The sequence below is a fragment of the Artibeus jamaicensis genome, unplaced genomic scaffold, assembly GCF_021234435.1.
Source record: "Artibeus jamaicensis isolate MK-2021 breed Jamaican fruit bat unplaced genomic scaffold, CSHL_Jam_final contig_729, whole genome shotgun sequence".
Taxonomy (NCBI): Eukaryota; Metazoa; Chordata; class Mammalia; order Chiroptera; family Phyllostomidae; genus Artibeus; species Artibeus jamaicensis.
The window spans coordinates 1,097,333-1,114,544 of record NW_026521939.1 but is presented as its reverse complement, the minus strand read 5'-3'; the positions used below and the strand labels follow the sequence as shown (position 1 = coordinate 1,114,544).

General features: G+C 43.0%; 1 protein-coding gene across 1 annotated transcript; it reads right to left on the bottom strand.

Moving 5' to 3' along the window:
• Positions 1-9,982: 9,982 nt before the first annotated feature.
• On the bottom strand, positions 9,983-16,211 carry RPS15A (ribosomal protein S15a). Its single transcript, XM_037153102.2, has 5 exons — positions 16,104-16,211; positions 14,940-15,077; positions 14,231-14,310; positions 11,276-11,361; positions 9,983-10,128 (listed from the first exon to the last, which is right to left on the bottom strand). Exons 2-5 carry the CDS (start codon positions 15,070-15,072, stop codon positions 10,035-10,037), a joined length of 393 nt encoding a protein of 130 aa, XP_037008997.1. The 5' UTR covers positions 15,073-15,077; positions 16,104-16,211; the 3' UTR covers positions 9,983-10,034.
• Between the last annotated feature and the right edge of the window lie 1,001 nt (positions 16,212-17,212).

Below are 17,212 nucleotides of genomic sequence, written 5' to 3'. Positions count from 1 at the left end.
TAATTAAACCTAAACTGAGGGCTTCCCAGACACAGCAAGCCTGGTATCAGCTCCACCTCAAGGGCAACAGAGTCTTTCAGTGTTTGGAGATTTTGGTTTTTTGTTTTTGTTTTTTTCAGATCAGCCCAGACACGGCCCACCAGAGCCTGTATGCTGTTCTGTTCCTGACACACTCTGTCTCCACCAACCCCAGGCCCAAGTCTTGCTAAAGATGTAGTTTGTGTAACCATGTCCAAAGCTGACAGATTGAAGGGCAGGGAGGGAGTACAAAATCTTACCCCACCAATGGTGAATGTGAAGAATTCACCCCTGGCTTGCAAGGTCAAAGTCTCCCTAACTGCCATTTCAAAGCTCCCAACCCATAAATGACGGAGTTTAACTTCCTGCACAGACAGGCAAGGTCAGTGGAAGCAGAGGACCTGAGAGATCAACTACTCAGAGAATCAGACATCTCCACCAAGGAAAAGCCCACTTGTGAAAATAAAAGGATTATTGGGCTGTGAAATATACTAAGTAATTGAATAGGAAACTAATTTCAATTACCAAGGAAGAAGCCAGACATTAAACAATGCCAACTCCCATTCAGCCAGGAGCCAAACGAGCAGAAAATACGAATCGCCATATTCCTCCCCACACACCAGACCTACATACACTCTTATTTCATGAGAAGAAAACAAGGAAAATCAAATTCTCTGACACCTGGATTTTGCTCTAACAAGAGGACTGCCAAAATAGGCTAGGGAGGGGCCAGTCACAACCTCTGCACCTCTCAGATCCTTTGAGAGGTTGGCTCATGACCAGGCAGTTACACAAATGTGTGGTCAGTGCCCTGGTGCAGGAGAAGCATGGGGGCTGAGGGACAGAGAGGGGACCAGCTCACCTAGCCAAGTGGGGAAGTGGGCTGGGGCCAAATGAAGGAAGACCTGAGCAAATTTTATCTTCCACACAGCAGAAAGGTATTTGTATTTGTTCTAAGATTTACTAGTCCACTGCATTCCTATGATGTCCCCACACCCCTATGAAAGGTGGCTCTTTAAACTTTTTAAAAATATATTTTATTTATTTTTAGACAGACAGGAAGAAAAGGAAAGAAACATCAATGTGTGGTTGTCTCCTGCATGTCCCCCACTGGGAACCTGGCCTGCAACCCAGGCATGTGCCCTGACTGGGAATCGAACCCACCATCCTTTGCTTTGCAGGCCTGTACTCAATCTACTGAGCCTCACCAGGTGAGGAAATGTGGCTCTTTATACAAGCACATGTCATTAGAGAGTTGGAGAAAGCCCCACTTGTGTGTTTGGATTCTCATACTAGTAACAGCTACTACAATTTTCTGAATACTTGTCCTGTGTTAAACACTGGGCTAAGCTCTTTTTTTAAAAGATACCATTTATTTATTTTTAGAGAGAGGAGAAGGAAGGAAGGGAGAAAGAGATAGAGAAATATCAATGTGTGGTTGCCTCTCACATGCCCCCTACTAGGGAACTGGCCCGCAACCCAGGCATGAGCCCTGACTGGGAATCCAACCAGTGACCCTTTGGTTCGCAGGCCGGCACTCAGTCCACTGAGTCACAGCTGCCAGGACTGGACTAAGCTCTTAACACATTCACTCATTTAACCCTCATGATGAGCCCACAAAGCCAGTGAAGACAGAGGCCAGGGTTTGGATCTGACTCCTCCAAATACTAACTGTATGACCAAGTGATTTGACTTCTCCATGCTCGGCTTCCTCATCTGTGAAATGTACATAATAATAGCACCTGCCTGGTAATATTGACCTGAAAATTAGATGTTATTATATGAACATTTTCTGGAACATAGAACGCACAAGTATGGCTACCACCATCATCATCAACTCTTTTCACAGATCCGCTGCCCTCTGGACGCCTCAGGAAGCAGGGACACAACATCTACTCTCTGCTTTGGGAGCAATTGTGCTGGAAGCACAGGTGGGTGTGGGTGTCCTCTCCCTGGGCGCCTACCCACAGCCCACAACACACCTCTGGGCTGGAACCATGCACCCGTGGGTGCTCTCCCCAGTTCTCCCTCACCATACTGTCCACTTTTCTAGACATGCAACCCCACCTCACACCAGCCTCTGCTGTCCCAGCAAGAGAAAACACATCAGAGAAGCAGTTCCTGGTGCCACCATGCATGCATAAATCTACTCTAAACACATCCCCATCTTCATGGCCCAAAATCAGGCCTTTATTTTTAATGAAGAAGGGACACAGGAGAAGGTACCTGGTAATTCGCGAGTCCTTTGGTTTAATTCTTCTCTATGCCATTCTTCCCATTTGAAGGCACAAAGGAGGAAAACTAGAAATTTAGGCTGTTAAAAAGATGGTACACAACTCAATAGCATTCATTTATTCAAAAAGTATTTCTTGAGAACCTTCTATGTGCCAGACGCGTGCCCAGGCAGGACCCCACCTCAGCTGACTGGAGTGGTTTCTGCATCATTTAAAGCACCCTTGTGATACAACAAAGATTCTGTTTTATCTGAGGGCCTGCTATCCACGTAATATGAATCTACCTTAATAATAATAATCCACCACTTCACTGGCCCAGTGCCCTGCTGTTCTCCAAGGGTCAACACTTCCCATAAAGTGTTCTCAGCATTTCTAGGAGTCCCTACCTGGTGCCTTGCATATATCACTGATGAGCCCGGCCCCATCAGGAAGCATCTGGTCGACCAGGGGTCAGGTCACCTCCCCTGCCCTGGGGCCTTCCTGCATCAGAGCTCCTCAGTCCTGGCCTAGGAGTGCAGGGAAGAATGACTCTTCCCTTGTCTCAGGCACTCGGAGAGGGCTCCCGACTGGGGCTGCGGGGCCCTCAGTAGTATCTTACAAATTTTACAGAAACAGACTTTGAATGTTTCCACTCAGATCTGGGTATATGCCTCAGTGTGAGAAAGCCTCTTGGCTTTCTTGATTCCCAGGCATACGTGGAAGTTTTGAAAAACTCAATTCCCACACATATCTCTTTCCCAAACTCTTCTTTCCCAGACTTCTTGGTCCATTACTTGTCCCAAGTGTTGTCTCTTGCCCAACGCTGTTGAGGCCAAAGCCACCTAGAAAGCCACCTCAGCCCTGAGAATGAATGAAGAAATAGGAAGCCTTTCCACCTGTCCTGGAGGGAGCCACCAGACAGGCTGACATCTGCCACCACAGTTCCTTGGGAGTAAGTTCCCTACTGCTCCTCAGGCACTAGCCACCAGCACCGGAAGTCTGGGCCACCACCATGGAAGGTGAGGAATGGGGGTTCCAACTTAAAATGCAGCAGCACTCCTACCATGAAGCAGCTTCAACACGTTTTCCCTTGGCTGTTGTTAAGTTTTTGACTGGAGTCCAGAGTTCTTCAAAAGCTGATTCTGACAGATTTTTGCCTGCTCACTAGTTCCCTACACCACCATTTTGAGCGCTCTTTCTGCGTGTGAGGAAATTCTTGTTTTACGAACCTAAAGATGCCCACAGTAGAGGCGGGCACTTGTTTTGCTGGTCTCCCTTGCAGCTGCACTGCAAAGGTGGCCCTGCAACTTAGAAATGCATCAAAAAATAAATTCATAAAAACTACACAAAATAAAATCAGTAAGCATGTCCTTGGTGAGGATGAAAAAATAAATAAATTCATTAAGGAACATAAGTGTGCTCTTGTCACTCAGGATCCTATGCTTAGCACTGACTCAGCAAACTCTGTAATCCTAAACAACCCATTTCATAACTAACAGTGCTCAGGCCAAAGAATGTTCTCATGTTGTGCCCTGAAATCTCCAAACAAAATGCAATTATATCTGAACGGCACAAAGGTGTGTGGGCTGTGGCCTCTGCCAATGTTGCGCAGACACTGTGCTTCAGAGCATGCAAAGATCTTGAGTGCTGAAAACACTTAAGTGAGAGAAAGAATAAATTAATTAACTTCTTAATTAACTTCCTCTTCTCAAGTAGCATGCATGCATTAGATTCTGGCCTAAAAAGTATCATTTTCCAGCAGTGTTGAGCATTCATTCTGCTTCTTTTCACGTTAATTATTGTAGCTGAGGAACATTTGCAACTTAATTCATGTCGGTCTCTAATTTGTATATATGAGATCTAGACACCAGATGTGTGAAGTGATACCAATTTTTTATATTAGCAACTACACTGACACTGAAAACTGGAATTTCAAAAAATTATATAATAAAAATATTTGGTAGGATTATTTTTAAATATTAAAATTTTCAGCTTTAAAGAATTTTTATTTAAAACTTTGATATTTATTACTTATATTTGTATTCTGCCCTGTAATATTACCGAACAGTTTTGAATATTTAGAAAGCAACTTTGAAAAGCCTTTTGGACTTAAAATTTTTATTTTACTTTCATTTATATTTTCTATAAAAACATATTCAAATTTTTGTATTTTGAAACTACATAATTACATTTTCTTGTCCTTTCAATCATTACTACCAGTGGAACATAAATTATGTAGAAACTTTTATCATAACAACATATTTAGTGATTTTATAGAAATGAGAGAAATAGATTTGTGGATAATAAATATATATGTTTGTAAAGTTATAAACATCTTTATTTCTCATCCAAATAGAGATAGCCCATTAACTTGTTCAGATATAATTAAACTCAGTTTTCTTTGATAGTTTGCCAACTCCTTCACATATAACCAGATTTTGGGGTTTTTTATTGTTGTTGTGAAGTTGTCCGATAGAAAAATAAAACATTTTATTAATCAGCTTGTTTGCCTGATTTATAATTTTTAAGTATACAGAGATAGGACAAACAGGCCTCATTCTAACCTCTTGCCCTGGCACTGGCACTGTCTGCTTGCAGCCAGTTAGGGTGTGAACCTTCGATCAAGAGAGCAATGCTTCTCCAGCCAGGGTGACTCAGCCCAACAGGGAAGTTTGGCAATGTCTGGAGACATTTTGTCTCTACTTGCATGTAATGTGGGGAGGCCAAGACTGTTACTAAATGTCCTACAATGCACAGGACAGCCTCCACCCCAACCCAAAATGCCAACAGTACCAGTTATTCTAGTAAGGGCAACAGAGAAACTTCAAGGCTCCAAAAATAGCCGAGGCACAGAATTCAGGAGCATGTTAGGGACACAGGATAAAAGGGGGTCATGGTGTCTGAACCCAGCTGCATCAGGGTTCTCCAGTGGAATGGGCCAGCAGGAAAATGAGATACCATTCCAGCTGCAAAGCCTCCAAACTAATTAATTCTCTGGCTTTCAGAGATTCTGTGTTACATTTTATCCTTCAATAAATTAAACTAGCTAACATGGGTTTTCTCCCCCAACTAAGAGCACTGACTGATAAGGCGGGGTAGCACCAATATCCTGGCCCCCATCTGACAGATGAGATTGACCCCCAAGAAGTCCCGGCGCAGATCAGTGAGTCAGGAGAGTTGTCAGTTTGCAGGTAACTAGAATTTAGCTCAAACCAGCAAATTTAAATTTAGCTTTATTAATTTATTGTAACTAAATTAAAACTTAGCTCAAACTGGTACTTTTTTAAAGGAGGTTGTTAATCCTTGCTCACAAGATATAAACATGGGAAGGGCAGGGGTGCAGCTGCATCTCAGGAAGAACTGGTAGCCCAGACTCAAATACCTGGAAGAATTCAAGATCTTATTTTACTATCTCCATCATTTTAAAGAGATAAACCTCACAGCTCCCCAGTTCAAAATATCTTAAGGTATCTTCAACATGGTCTGACACAAGGACTAAATATCTGTCAGAGGGCTGGGAGTTGGGCGCCTTTGAGAACGATGTGCACACGTGGAAGGGAAAGAGAAGGTAATGGGAAAAGCCACACTGAGAACAGAGTGTGATGGATAGTCTCCTGACATGGCTCAAAGAAGGCCGATTCCTTTTTTTTACTTGATATCCCATCCTTTTCCTTTTCATTGATTTTGGCCCTTACTAATTTCAGAGACTGCTCTAAGCATATATATGAGGTTAGTAACAAACTCGAATCCACAGGTGAATTCTTGCTCTTCTTACACCCTCATTGCTTGGCGCTGGAGCTCTGCATAGCCACCCTCACACCCAGGCCTGGGCTAATGGAGTGGCCATTCTCTGGCACAGAGCCCATCACCACAGCAGAGACAAGAGGTAGATTTCACACCAGCCACTAAATGCTCCAGCATGAAAGTAATACACCACTTCTGCTCATAGCTCATTCACTGGCCAGAATTAGTCACATGTAAAGTATTATGTGGCTGGCAGCAGAGGGAGCCTGAGTATTTTGCAAACTGCTCTAATTACCACTGCAGCACCTCACAATCATCATATTTAATCTTCACTACTACAGGAAGTATTGCTATCATCCCTACATTAAAGATGAGGAGATTGACACACAGGCAGCTGGCCCAAGATCACCCAGGTTGACTAATGAGGCCATCATTTGATTCCAAAGTCCACTCTCTTAATTGTATTTTTACTGCCTCCTTTGGCATATCTTCTGTGTGGTCTTCAGCATCTCCACTGCCTATTAGATTACTAAAATGTAAAGAGGTGGGTAACTGGGTGCCAAGACAGTGACCTCGAACTGAATCCTGCCCACATCCAACTCCACTCCATGCTGCCATAAGACTAAGTTTTGGGTTTATATAATTCAGTAGACTGAACACTATACAACACTGTGTATGACTCCACTTTAAGAAGACAGCTCTCCCACAGTGAGGGTCAGAGATGACTTTAAACCTGCAGATACCCCAATAGGCCAGATGCTATGGATAGAGTAGCAGCATTCCTGCTGTGGAGGACTCAATCTGTGTGATTAACAGGATGCAACCAGTGCATGGACTCAAGTGTTTTTGCCCTTGTACCCACTGCTGTTCCCTGAACATCTAACACACAGTAACAGTTAAGACAAGAAATGTGTGACAGAACACAGTAAGGGCCAGGTCACAGGCAGGCTATAATTTTAAAGCATTTAAATCCTGACTCTGCCAACTGTTAGCATCTTGAACAAACATCTTCACAGCTCTGTGCTTTATTTTTTTCATCTAAAAAACTGGAGTAAGAGTTGCCATGATATAGCCTTGTTAAGATTAAATGAGATGCCATAAAGCTTGGTTCCATGCCTGGCGCATAGTAAACATCTAACAAGCACCATTATCCTATTTAGGTATTTGCATGTTTAAGAAGAAAAAAGCTAACATATAATACATGTTCCTTTCGGAGATTTTTGGTGAAGAGACGTTTAACCTGGCTCTTAGGAACATCTCTGGGGAAAAGGCATTCCAGGTGGGGTGAGCCACAAGCAAAGTGCCAGAGGTGGGGCACAAGACGGTGTCTAGGCAGTGGATTAGACTGGAAAGCCAAGTGAGAATCAGATTTTGTCTTTGGCGTCAGGAGTGCAAAGTAACCTTCTAGCCTGGAGAAGTCATGTCTGAAATGTAGGTTAATCAAGGCTGCAACTCCACCTTGCCCGGAAAACTGAGTGTTCTATCCAACAGTTACCTGAGGTACCAGTTCTCACAGGTAAGTCAAACAGCCTCCTAATGAGAACACAACATGTACTCGGGTACTATGTGGAGGATGTCCTTGGCGGTGTTTTTTTTTTGAAACCTTGCATTAGATTTTTCAGCCTCTGATCAAAAAGCTCTCTCTCCAGAAAAAAACATGGGAATCAACTTTGCAAGTAAACTTTAGTGTCCCTGACATTCATCTAGATTCTAGGTTATGAATTGAGGACCTGGATATGTGCTAAGGTTTCTTCAACACTGACTCTGGTGCACCTGATGGGCCCAGGTGATCCAGATACTGTCACACTCATACACAACCCCAACAGTTAGGTCTGCAGTGACAGCATGCTGTGCAAAAAGTCTGGGCTCTCGTAACTGGAAGTACAACTGGCCTGAGCCAAATCATCCTGCCAGCACAAACCTAAACTGTCTCCAGATCCTCAAAACCTAGTTCCATCCCCAACCAGGTCTAGGTCATGTTAGAATTGTACTCACTGGGACTCAGAATATGGACCAAGGCCCTCTCGTCTGCTCCTTCATTAACCCAAAAAACGTGCTGTTTAACCAACTGGCCACCCATTTTCAAGCCAGTTTTTCCATCCCTAACCATTTCAAAGGACATAGGACCTCCACTGTATCTTGATGGCAAATGGGGTCATTTTTTCACTTATTTTAATGTTTGTAGTCAGTGCCCAGTAAGATTCATTCAACTCAGCATATATTTATTGAGGATCCCCTCTGGGCCAGTCATCGCACTAGTGATCAGATACAAGTTAAAACACATCCTGTCCTCCTGGAGTCTACGATCTTGGCATTAAGAGAAAAAATCAACTCTCTGAAGACTATTCCGAACTCACCTCTGTGCCTTACAAATAAAACAGTATGACGCTCAATTGCTTGGTCTGCTGAACCCTGAAATACACGTTAATCGCTCACAGCTTCTGGAACATCAGAGGCCTCAGACTCAGACCTCTCTAACATTTAAAAGCAGATGGAGCTTACCAAATGTGGTTATGTGCCTCCTTACACAGGCCCTGGGTTGTTTTACATGCTCTCATTTAGCAACCAGATGAGGTAGGTTCTACCTTTTGACAAAACAAGAGGACCCAGTTGTCACCTGCTGGAGATCACCTTATGCCAGGTCAGTGATGATTCACCATCCCCACACAGGCTGAAGTAAGAGTGCGGGGAACTGCTTGACCCATCAGATAGTCAGAAAGTAGCCCTGTATGATAGTTATCAAAATAACCCCAACAGGTAATGGTGAAACATACTTTTCTGAAGACAATCAAATCAAACCTACACAGCATCGAACCACTGCTAGCACCTTACACCACTTCCTAGTAGGTCTACTGGATGTTTTAGAATCTGGCCTGCAAGCTGGCAGCCATTTTTCTACTCTGGGCCACATGACTAGAGACAAGGCAGCTGCTATTCTTTTATGTAAAGGCTCTGAACTGCCCCATCCATTCCACTTCCATGCCAGGCAAACACAGCAGGCTAGCTGTACAGTAGCTAAATTCTCTTCCAAGCCTCTTTTCTCCTTGGCCAGACTCAGTCAGTCCTACCAAAAATAAAGAGTATAAGCCATTATGGAATACTAGCCATATGTGGTTACTAAAAGTGGCTAGTCCCAATTAACTGTGCTTTAAGTGTAAATTGACGTGTAACATGATTTCAGACTTATTACAAAGTAAAATCCCATTCATTCTGTATCAATTACATGTTCAAATTTTAACATTCTAAGCACAAAAATGTTAAGAAAAATAAAGTCAATCCCACTGTCTCTTTACTTGTCTCAATGTGGCTACTAGAAAGCTTAATTACACATGTAGCTCTTATTAAAATCTACCCTGGACAGTAAAGCTCTCAGAAAAGGGTGGCGTCCTGGTCTATTTCACAGGAGCCATCCTGTCCTATTTGGTGGCTGAGCTGTTTATAAGCATTTCCCAGGTGAAGTGGTCTAGCAAACTCATTCACCCCAACCTCAGGAAGACATGTGTGACAGGTTTACAGTAAAACTACAATTTTAAAAAGATGTTTCATTTTTTTAAATGCCACTTTACAAACACACACTGCTAAAATCTTATTGATATGCCATCCAAATTTACTTTGAGGTCTTAGTGAACTGTGGGCTCCAGCCGTCTTCCTCCTGCTTGCTTCCGTACAAGCACCTATGTAGTTAACCGACCACATATTTTCAGGGCAGTTAACAGTGCATGGAGTGAGTATTATATCAACTTAAAAACAAGAAAAAAGGCACCACTCCTTTCAGGGTTGACGTAAGACCCCAGAAAGGAACAGCTTCACCACTTGGACCCCAACCCAGACTCAGCCATCCATGGCCAGACACCCTCCTGTGCTGAGCCATGAGGGTGACGGTGGAGTTATCACAAGCCAAGACTTTCTTGTTCACTCCAGGGAAACAGCATTCACCAATTAATACAAAGGCTGCACACTGCCGCAGGAGCTCTTGCTACTCTGCTGTCACGTTCAAAACGACTGAGTGAAGCACCAGAGTCCATTGAGGCATTTTATTTGCATATATGTATTACATCCCTAGAAAAAGAATCCCAGGATTTTCCCTCCTGTGTGTTTTCGTCTTGCTTCTTCATGGTCCATGATGCCCGCTGAGGTTGTCAGTACAATGAAACTACGGAGAGTTAAAAAAAAAAAAAAAATGCTGGTGAGTGCTTCCTAAATAGTTCAACATAAAGACAGTTCCTGCTACAGAAAAGCAGCATCATTCATCAGTGCTTAAGATACTTTCCTATAACAGACAAGAGACTAACAGTGCCTACACAAGCTGGCATGACTCCTGGAACCAAAAGACTCAAAACCAGAGACCTCAGCCACACACACACACAGCTCTGCCCTGGGCTAACAAAGAAAAACAATGCTATTAAGCTTAATTAAAAACAAAGACTGCACTCATCTTCAAAATGTCACTTTCTGCTCTCAGGTAAAGAGACATGGAATATCAAACATCAAAGTACTGCTACGAAGTGGATGGAATTGTTTCTGCCACTTACTGTATGTATGACCACAGGCAAACTACTGTACAGAGTCACTTGGACAATGGGAGTCCCACCTGGCCTACCTCCTGGGTTACTATGGGAATCAAGTAAGGCACACAGAATATGCCAACTGTGAGGCATTAAAATTAGGATCATAATTACAGTTAGAAATGACTCGCTCCTAACACTGTACCTGCTACCCAGTAACCATAAAGTGGGAGTAAACCCAACCACAGCCCCAAACAGGACTGTGGGGCTTAAGTTTCTAACTGCAAAGAAAATGCTGTCAGACTCTCAAGTGCTTTACCAGAATTAAATCAGTTAATAATAGAACTTATAAAAAACCTATTACCACCGTTATACATGAAGATATCAAGGCTATCACTTGCCCAAGGATTCATAGCTTTAAAGTAGGAAAACAAGGATTTGAACTCAGCCTTTTAGCAATGAAGAAGATTTTCAAATTGAGTTTCCCCAGAGGCCTAGAGTTCAGAAGTGATTCAAAGGAGAGGAATCACATCACACATAAACATGAACTATATGCATTGAACCAGAAGAGCAGACATTAAAGGGGACACAAATCTGCTCTTTCAACCTCAGCGTCTCAGAATCTGAATACTAACACTAGCATGTGAACTATGACTACAGGTAAATCTTTGACTCAAGCAGTTTGAGAATGAACACAATTCATACTGCTGTGACAAAAAACAAAACTCAGCTTGTCAAACTGCATCACAGCAATCTTTAGCATTAACTTATTCTAAATGAGGAACATCAACTTACCCAAACTGACGGGACGGAAGCAGGTTGTTCTGCCATTTTTCTAGATCTTTGAGTTGCACATCAAATCTGGGGCTGATTACTCCACACTGTAAAAACGTAACATAAAACAATGTTCACTCTTCATCAATAACAGAAAAACACAAAACAGCATTTATTTGCTAAACAGCCATACAAAAAACAGTCATACAAACCAACATTTAATGTACAGCACTTGATATAACTGCCATTTGAAATACACTAAATCACGACAATACAACCCAGGGAGAAAAAGCAAAGTATAGACAGAGAAAGTCAAAGAGGCAGGCAAAATGTCAGTCGGGTCACCAGTGTACATCCCACCCTCCCCACGGGCTGGACAGCTGCCCTATAACAAAGCCTTAGACAAAACTGCAGTCAAAACTTTTACAAAGTAAGGCTAATATGGATAGGTAGAGTCTCAAATCCTTATATTCACCTATAAACTGAATATACAAAATATTATAATTTCTAAGAAACAAGCTCCACAGGCACTAAGCTAAAATCTAGGAACACTGCCCACACCAATAAATTACAGCTAAATACTTTTGAGGCTTCCTACCCCCTATAACCCAGGCAAAGTTTTTCAAACTCATGTGACAAAACAAATGGGAAGGAGAAAGAGCAGAGTTCTTAACATTATCCCACCTGTTTGCTACTGAGACACAGCAACTGTCCTCTCCCAGTGAGAGCTCTCCGAGACAAAGCACAATACTTCAATCACTCAATCATATACATATCCTAAAACACAATACATGTTCAAACATCTACTAACAAGCTACATGATTTACCTGTGGATTCATACAAGGTGTCTGACTTAATCAGCTGGTATTGGAAAATGAAAGCTGGGGAGATCAAAAGTCTCTTTAATTAAAGCTCAACATGACCGCCCCACTCACACCAGTGCTTATAAATCACTAGCACACCTAGTGTGCTAAAATAGGCTCCCCCTATTTACACACAAGAAGTTATTGTGCGAGAACACTCAGGATTAGTACTATCAAAGTGTAAGCTCCAGACCACTAAGAAAGCAGGTAGACAGTTGTGTGCACACCCATACAAGACAATCAATCGTTAAAAAATTCCAAGATGCTTAACAGTAAACTAAAGGTGATTATGAGGTTAGAACTTATTCAAGTTCTGTAGTTACACTTTCCAAGGTAGAGGTTTGAATCCACAGAAATTGAAAATGGACCTTAGGCCCAACTGCCCTATGCTAGAAAGCCTACCTACTCAGGTACTACTTCCTATTAGCTATAATGTCACTTGAGTCCATCCCACACTGGATGGAAATAAATACAGGAATAGGGAAAACCAGTTCTCCAAGCAACATACAATAAAAAAAACCTTTCTGAGGCCTCCATTCCACAGCATCAGGCTTTTTATTCCAACAGAAAAATGGGTCTCATTCAAACAGAATTAAACCAACACACCTTTCCCAAACCACATAAATCTTAAGAGGATAGGATCAAGGCCAGAATTTTGTTAATTCACCTACAGTCTTTAAATACTACCTTTCCCCCCAGTCCCACATTTCCACAGTAAGGGTACAACCACCTCTTGAACAAAAGAAACAGGCAAAAATGAGGAAGAGTGAAACCCAGAGAAGCTGAAAACTGAAGTCTGTTTTGCCCAAAGTCAGACTGTTAAGTGCCAGGGCCTGGATTTCAACTACCTCTTAGCCAGAACTTTTCAAACTAGTATACCACAGAACAAGAATGCCACAAATGAGGTCCATTAGGGCAATGCTCTATTCAAACTTATTTCTCAAACCATTATGTACAGTGAATGTTCAAGAATTTGGTATGCAGCCCTTCCCCAACTTAAAAGAGGATTTTGTTGTCGTTGTTGTTGTTTTTAGTTTTATGTATTTTCTGCAAGACAGTTTTAAGATATGCTATAAAACTGTCTCCCACTGGTTACCAAGTAGCCGACAAACCTTGAGCAGAGCTCAGCTCTCAGCTTCCTAACTCCCCAAAATAGGAAAAGGCCCTCTACTTCAGAGCTCTACATCTTTCTTTGGGGCAGTGGTCTAATGATTATAACTAGAAAACAAGACATACTCAAAGTTACCCTAGAAAAACCCTTTAAATCTTTTATAAAAGATTCACCGCAGGAGTTTTCATCTAACACCACTCAGTATCTGGCCACACATAAACCAAATTCACAGGGTGCAACTTTGTAGAAGAAATTGTTGGACAAGGAAATAACCTTACCAAGCAATCTGATTCAATTTCTGGGCCTGCTCCCCCTCCCCAACTGTGCTGGACTACAGGATCTCAGACTCCCTGCAAATCTGAAAGCTACAAACATGAACACAGCATGATGGCAGCTCAGGGACCCTGACTTAGCTTACAGATACCTGCTTCCAAAATACCTGCAATCAGTTAAACCACAAAGTCAAATGGCTCAAACAGATCCACTAGGTTACACTGACAACTCAAACTGACAGGGAACACAGACCTGAGACATATATACAGCTTATGCCAGGAAAAAGAAAAATATTAACATTGTTAGAGAATCCTATTCTGTTAAAAAACCCAAAAGAATCACCAAGAGAGGAAGGACAAAAATTGTTTATACTAAGAGGATTAGTTAGTGACTTTGGCCACCCAAGTTCAAGCCAGTGAGGCAAGCAGTGAACAACCCAAGATTCAAATACCAGGACCACCAGCTTCACCTCAACCCTGCCATATAGCCCCCTTCAGATAGCTCATACTCCACAAACACCAGGCCAACTAACAATTCCAGAACAAGTGTAACACTGGAGAACAAATTAAGTAAAATGTGATATAAAATTTAATGATTTTAATCACTTCCTAATATAAGTCTTCCCCTAACTAGGTAAAATAAGCACACCACACTATTATTCAGTTTTACAAGGGCAATGTCAACACCATGTAAGATCATTCTTAAATGTGGAAAATAATCAACTCTTACCTTGTTCAACCTGCCGGTAAGGTTTACAACAATTTTCCCAGCTCTGTGGTCATCAATAATTTCAAATTCGCCAATGTAGCCTACAGAACATAACTGATTATATTAAATGGCAGATATCAATTTGACAGACCTGAATATTTTTGCTCTTCTAGTATTCCTGCTGTTTACCTACTGGATTCTTTTCCCTAGTTTCAGTTATTTCTCTGAGCAGTTTAGGAAAAGACAGTTGCTCTGTATTAGAACTAGTATTTACAGCCAAATAAAAAAATACTTAAAATTCAGGGGGCAGCACCCAAAAGCCACCCTGCAATTCTTCAAAGTGGATTATTTTCCCCTTATTCCTTCATAGCTCCCCACTCCCAAAGACTACCTTGTGTCTCAGACATGCAACAATCCTTTCCACCCTAAAGCTCTTGGAAGAGCTCAGGAGCGTTTTCAATGACATACAGCTGAAAGACCACTGTAAATCCCAAACACCGAGCAGGGAAAGCCACAAACTTCATTCCTCCTTTCAACGGTCCTAACCTACTCAATGCTTCTTCAACAGCATCATCTTTCCACACCATCCTGTCCACACCACAGGTCAACTGCACACAATCCCCAGGTACTGGGAAGAGCGGGCTCCCCCTCCGTCCCAGCCCACAATTTCTACACGTCTGGTTCCTTACATATCTCTGTACATCAAAACATAAAACACAGCAACACTTACCATGCTTCATCATCACAGTTAAAAACCGGACGATGACTTTGGAGCACGGTCTGATAAGAACCTGGCGTTTGCCTCTCTTTTCAGCATTGTTGATACTCTTGAGAGCATCAGCCAGGACATTCATGCGCACCATTATGGCTGTTCAGGGAAGACAAGAGTTTTACCATCACAGCAAACATCAACAGGGACCCAAACATTCTACATTCTCTTTCTTCTGACTCTATCATGACTAAGTTTTCCTATCTCTAAGCAGGCTGGCATCCCAGTATCCCCAGCATAATATGTCAGCTAACAAAACATAAATATCATACGGTCGGTCAGTTCTTCAGACAGGGAGCTAAGAGTAACCGACAATGTTTTCCTAACTCTGAAATCCAGCAGCACCTGTACTATTAACATTAGTACTTTACTACTGTCCCTTAGATCAGCTAATTCAATGTCAACCTTGTCCCGTAACTGTTAAAAATAGGACGTCTTTGTGACACCTAAAATTGTGTCCAACAGCCAGCGTATCACAATGGCAAATAGAAACATTTTACATGCACAAGAATGGACCCTAGCCCAGTGGGCACGAACTGCAAGAGTTCTGAAAAAGTTGTCGAAGATAAGGACAGAGACCAAATGTGCTTCAAGTATCACCAGCAGGGACCCAACCTGCTTCCTCGCTCAGCAAAGTGCCTGAGGGGAACACCTAAAGCACTGAAAATCCAGGTTAGTTCCCACCCAACTGCCACCCCAGGCAGTATTCCCTGCTCCGCGTCCCCAGACGCCCAAGTTCCCAGCGCGCCCGCAGTAATGCACGGCCCACGATGGCCACCGTCCCCAACGCTTCCCGCCGTCCGGAGCCAAGGCGCTGCCTCACCCACTACGAGAAGATCCTGGCGCCGCCGACCGAGCCGGGGACTACCACCTTTCTGGGCGGTCGAAAGCTCCGGTTCCCGCCAGCGCTGTGGCCTGTGCCCTGTAAGCCAGCTCCCCATGGTACTGAGCGTGGGGCGACGAAGCATGACTCTCCCCTACGCCTGCCCAAGCCCCCTCATGGCCAGTATCCCCAGCCCAGACAAGCCCCGGCATCCTCGCAGAGCACAGAAGTCGAGTCTGAGACAGCAGGATGGCGCCGATAACTGACGGATGATGCTGGATGGCTCACAGAGAGGTACTCACCGGCACGGAAAGATGGCGGAAAGAGGACGGGAGGGGCAAGCCCACGGAGTTATGGGAAAAGGGAAGGCTATCGCGAGACTTTCAAAGTGCCTCTGGGAGGGAGGGAAAGACTGGTGGAAGAAGGCGGGTGTAGGGCGGAGCCTCTGCAGGGGTGGGCAATAGAGAGTTGATAGAATCGACCTTCCCAGGTGAAGCCGTGGGTAGAAGATAGAAGTAAGGCATTATGCGGAGGTTCCATTTGGTTTTAGCACTTTAATCTGTAAAAATGAAAAACTTGACAACAAGATAGTTGCTCACTTTTATTGCACTAACTGTTCACCATTTAGAGTAGATTTTGATATTGCGTATGTATAGGGTCCCTGGAACGACCTACAGAAATCGGTGATTGCTTCTGGGGAGGGCATTAGGAACTGGGACAGAAGACTTGCTTTTCTCCCTATACAATTTTCTTTTGTTGTTTGAAAGGTATATACATTAAATCTTCAAAGTAGTCAAAATATTGTTTGACTCTCCCTAAATCTTAGAAATTATTTACTAGGGCTCAAGATGTTTCTTTCGAGTTCTGGGAAACGGTCTGGAAGAAAGCCACAAATGTTTCAAAATAAATACTCAGGATTCTGATCCAGAGACTTCTCTGCTCTTCTGCAACCGGACAAGTACCAGTTTGTATGTCTTCCCCTCTCTGAACTTTCCCCACATGTAAATAAATCAGTCCCTGCCTCTTAAAAGTTATTTTGAGTCAGATGAGATAATGGTGACAATGGGCTCGCACAACATCTGTCACATAGTAGGTGTGCAGTGTATTTAGCAACCGAAGGAGCAGGGAGTTGTAACTACTGCTTGAAGTCCAGGCGTCTAATCAGCTGCAAGGGAGTAAATTCTACCTTCTTCTGGAGCTGCGTGACCTTGAAGCCGGTTGGTTACCCATAGCCTCCTTATTTCACTGCTTCCACCCTTACCTCATCTTCACCATCCTTGTCTTACGGCAGCTACAAAGACCTTTTCAAAACTGAAACAGTCAGATCATGCACTTTCCAAGGGGTCCTATCAAATACTAATTCCTTACCAAGTTTACAAGGTCCTCCCTGAAGTGCACACCTGACTCCTTG

Coding starts and splice junctions, on each gene's coding strand:
- RPS15A (XM_037153102.2), bottom strand. CDS start 15,072: ATGGTGCGCATGAATGTCCTGGCTGATGCTCTCAAGAGTATCAACAAT. Junction 14,311..14,939: donor AACTGTGATGATGAAGCATG/GTAAGTGTTGCT, acceptor TATGTTCTGTAG/GCTACATTGGCGAATTTGAA. Junction 11,362..14,230: donor TTACCGGCAGGTTGAACAAG/GTAAGAGTTGAT, acceptor ACGTTTTTACAG/TGTGGAGTAATCAGCCCCAG.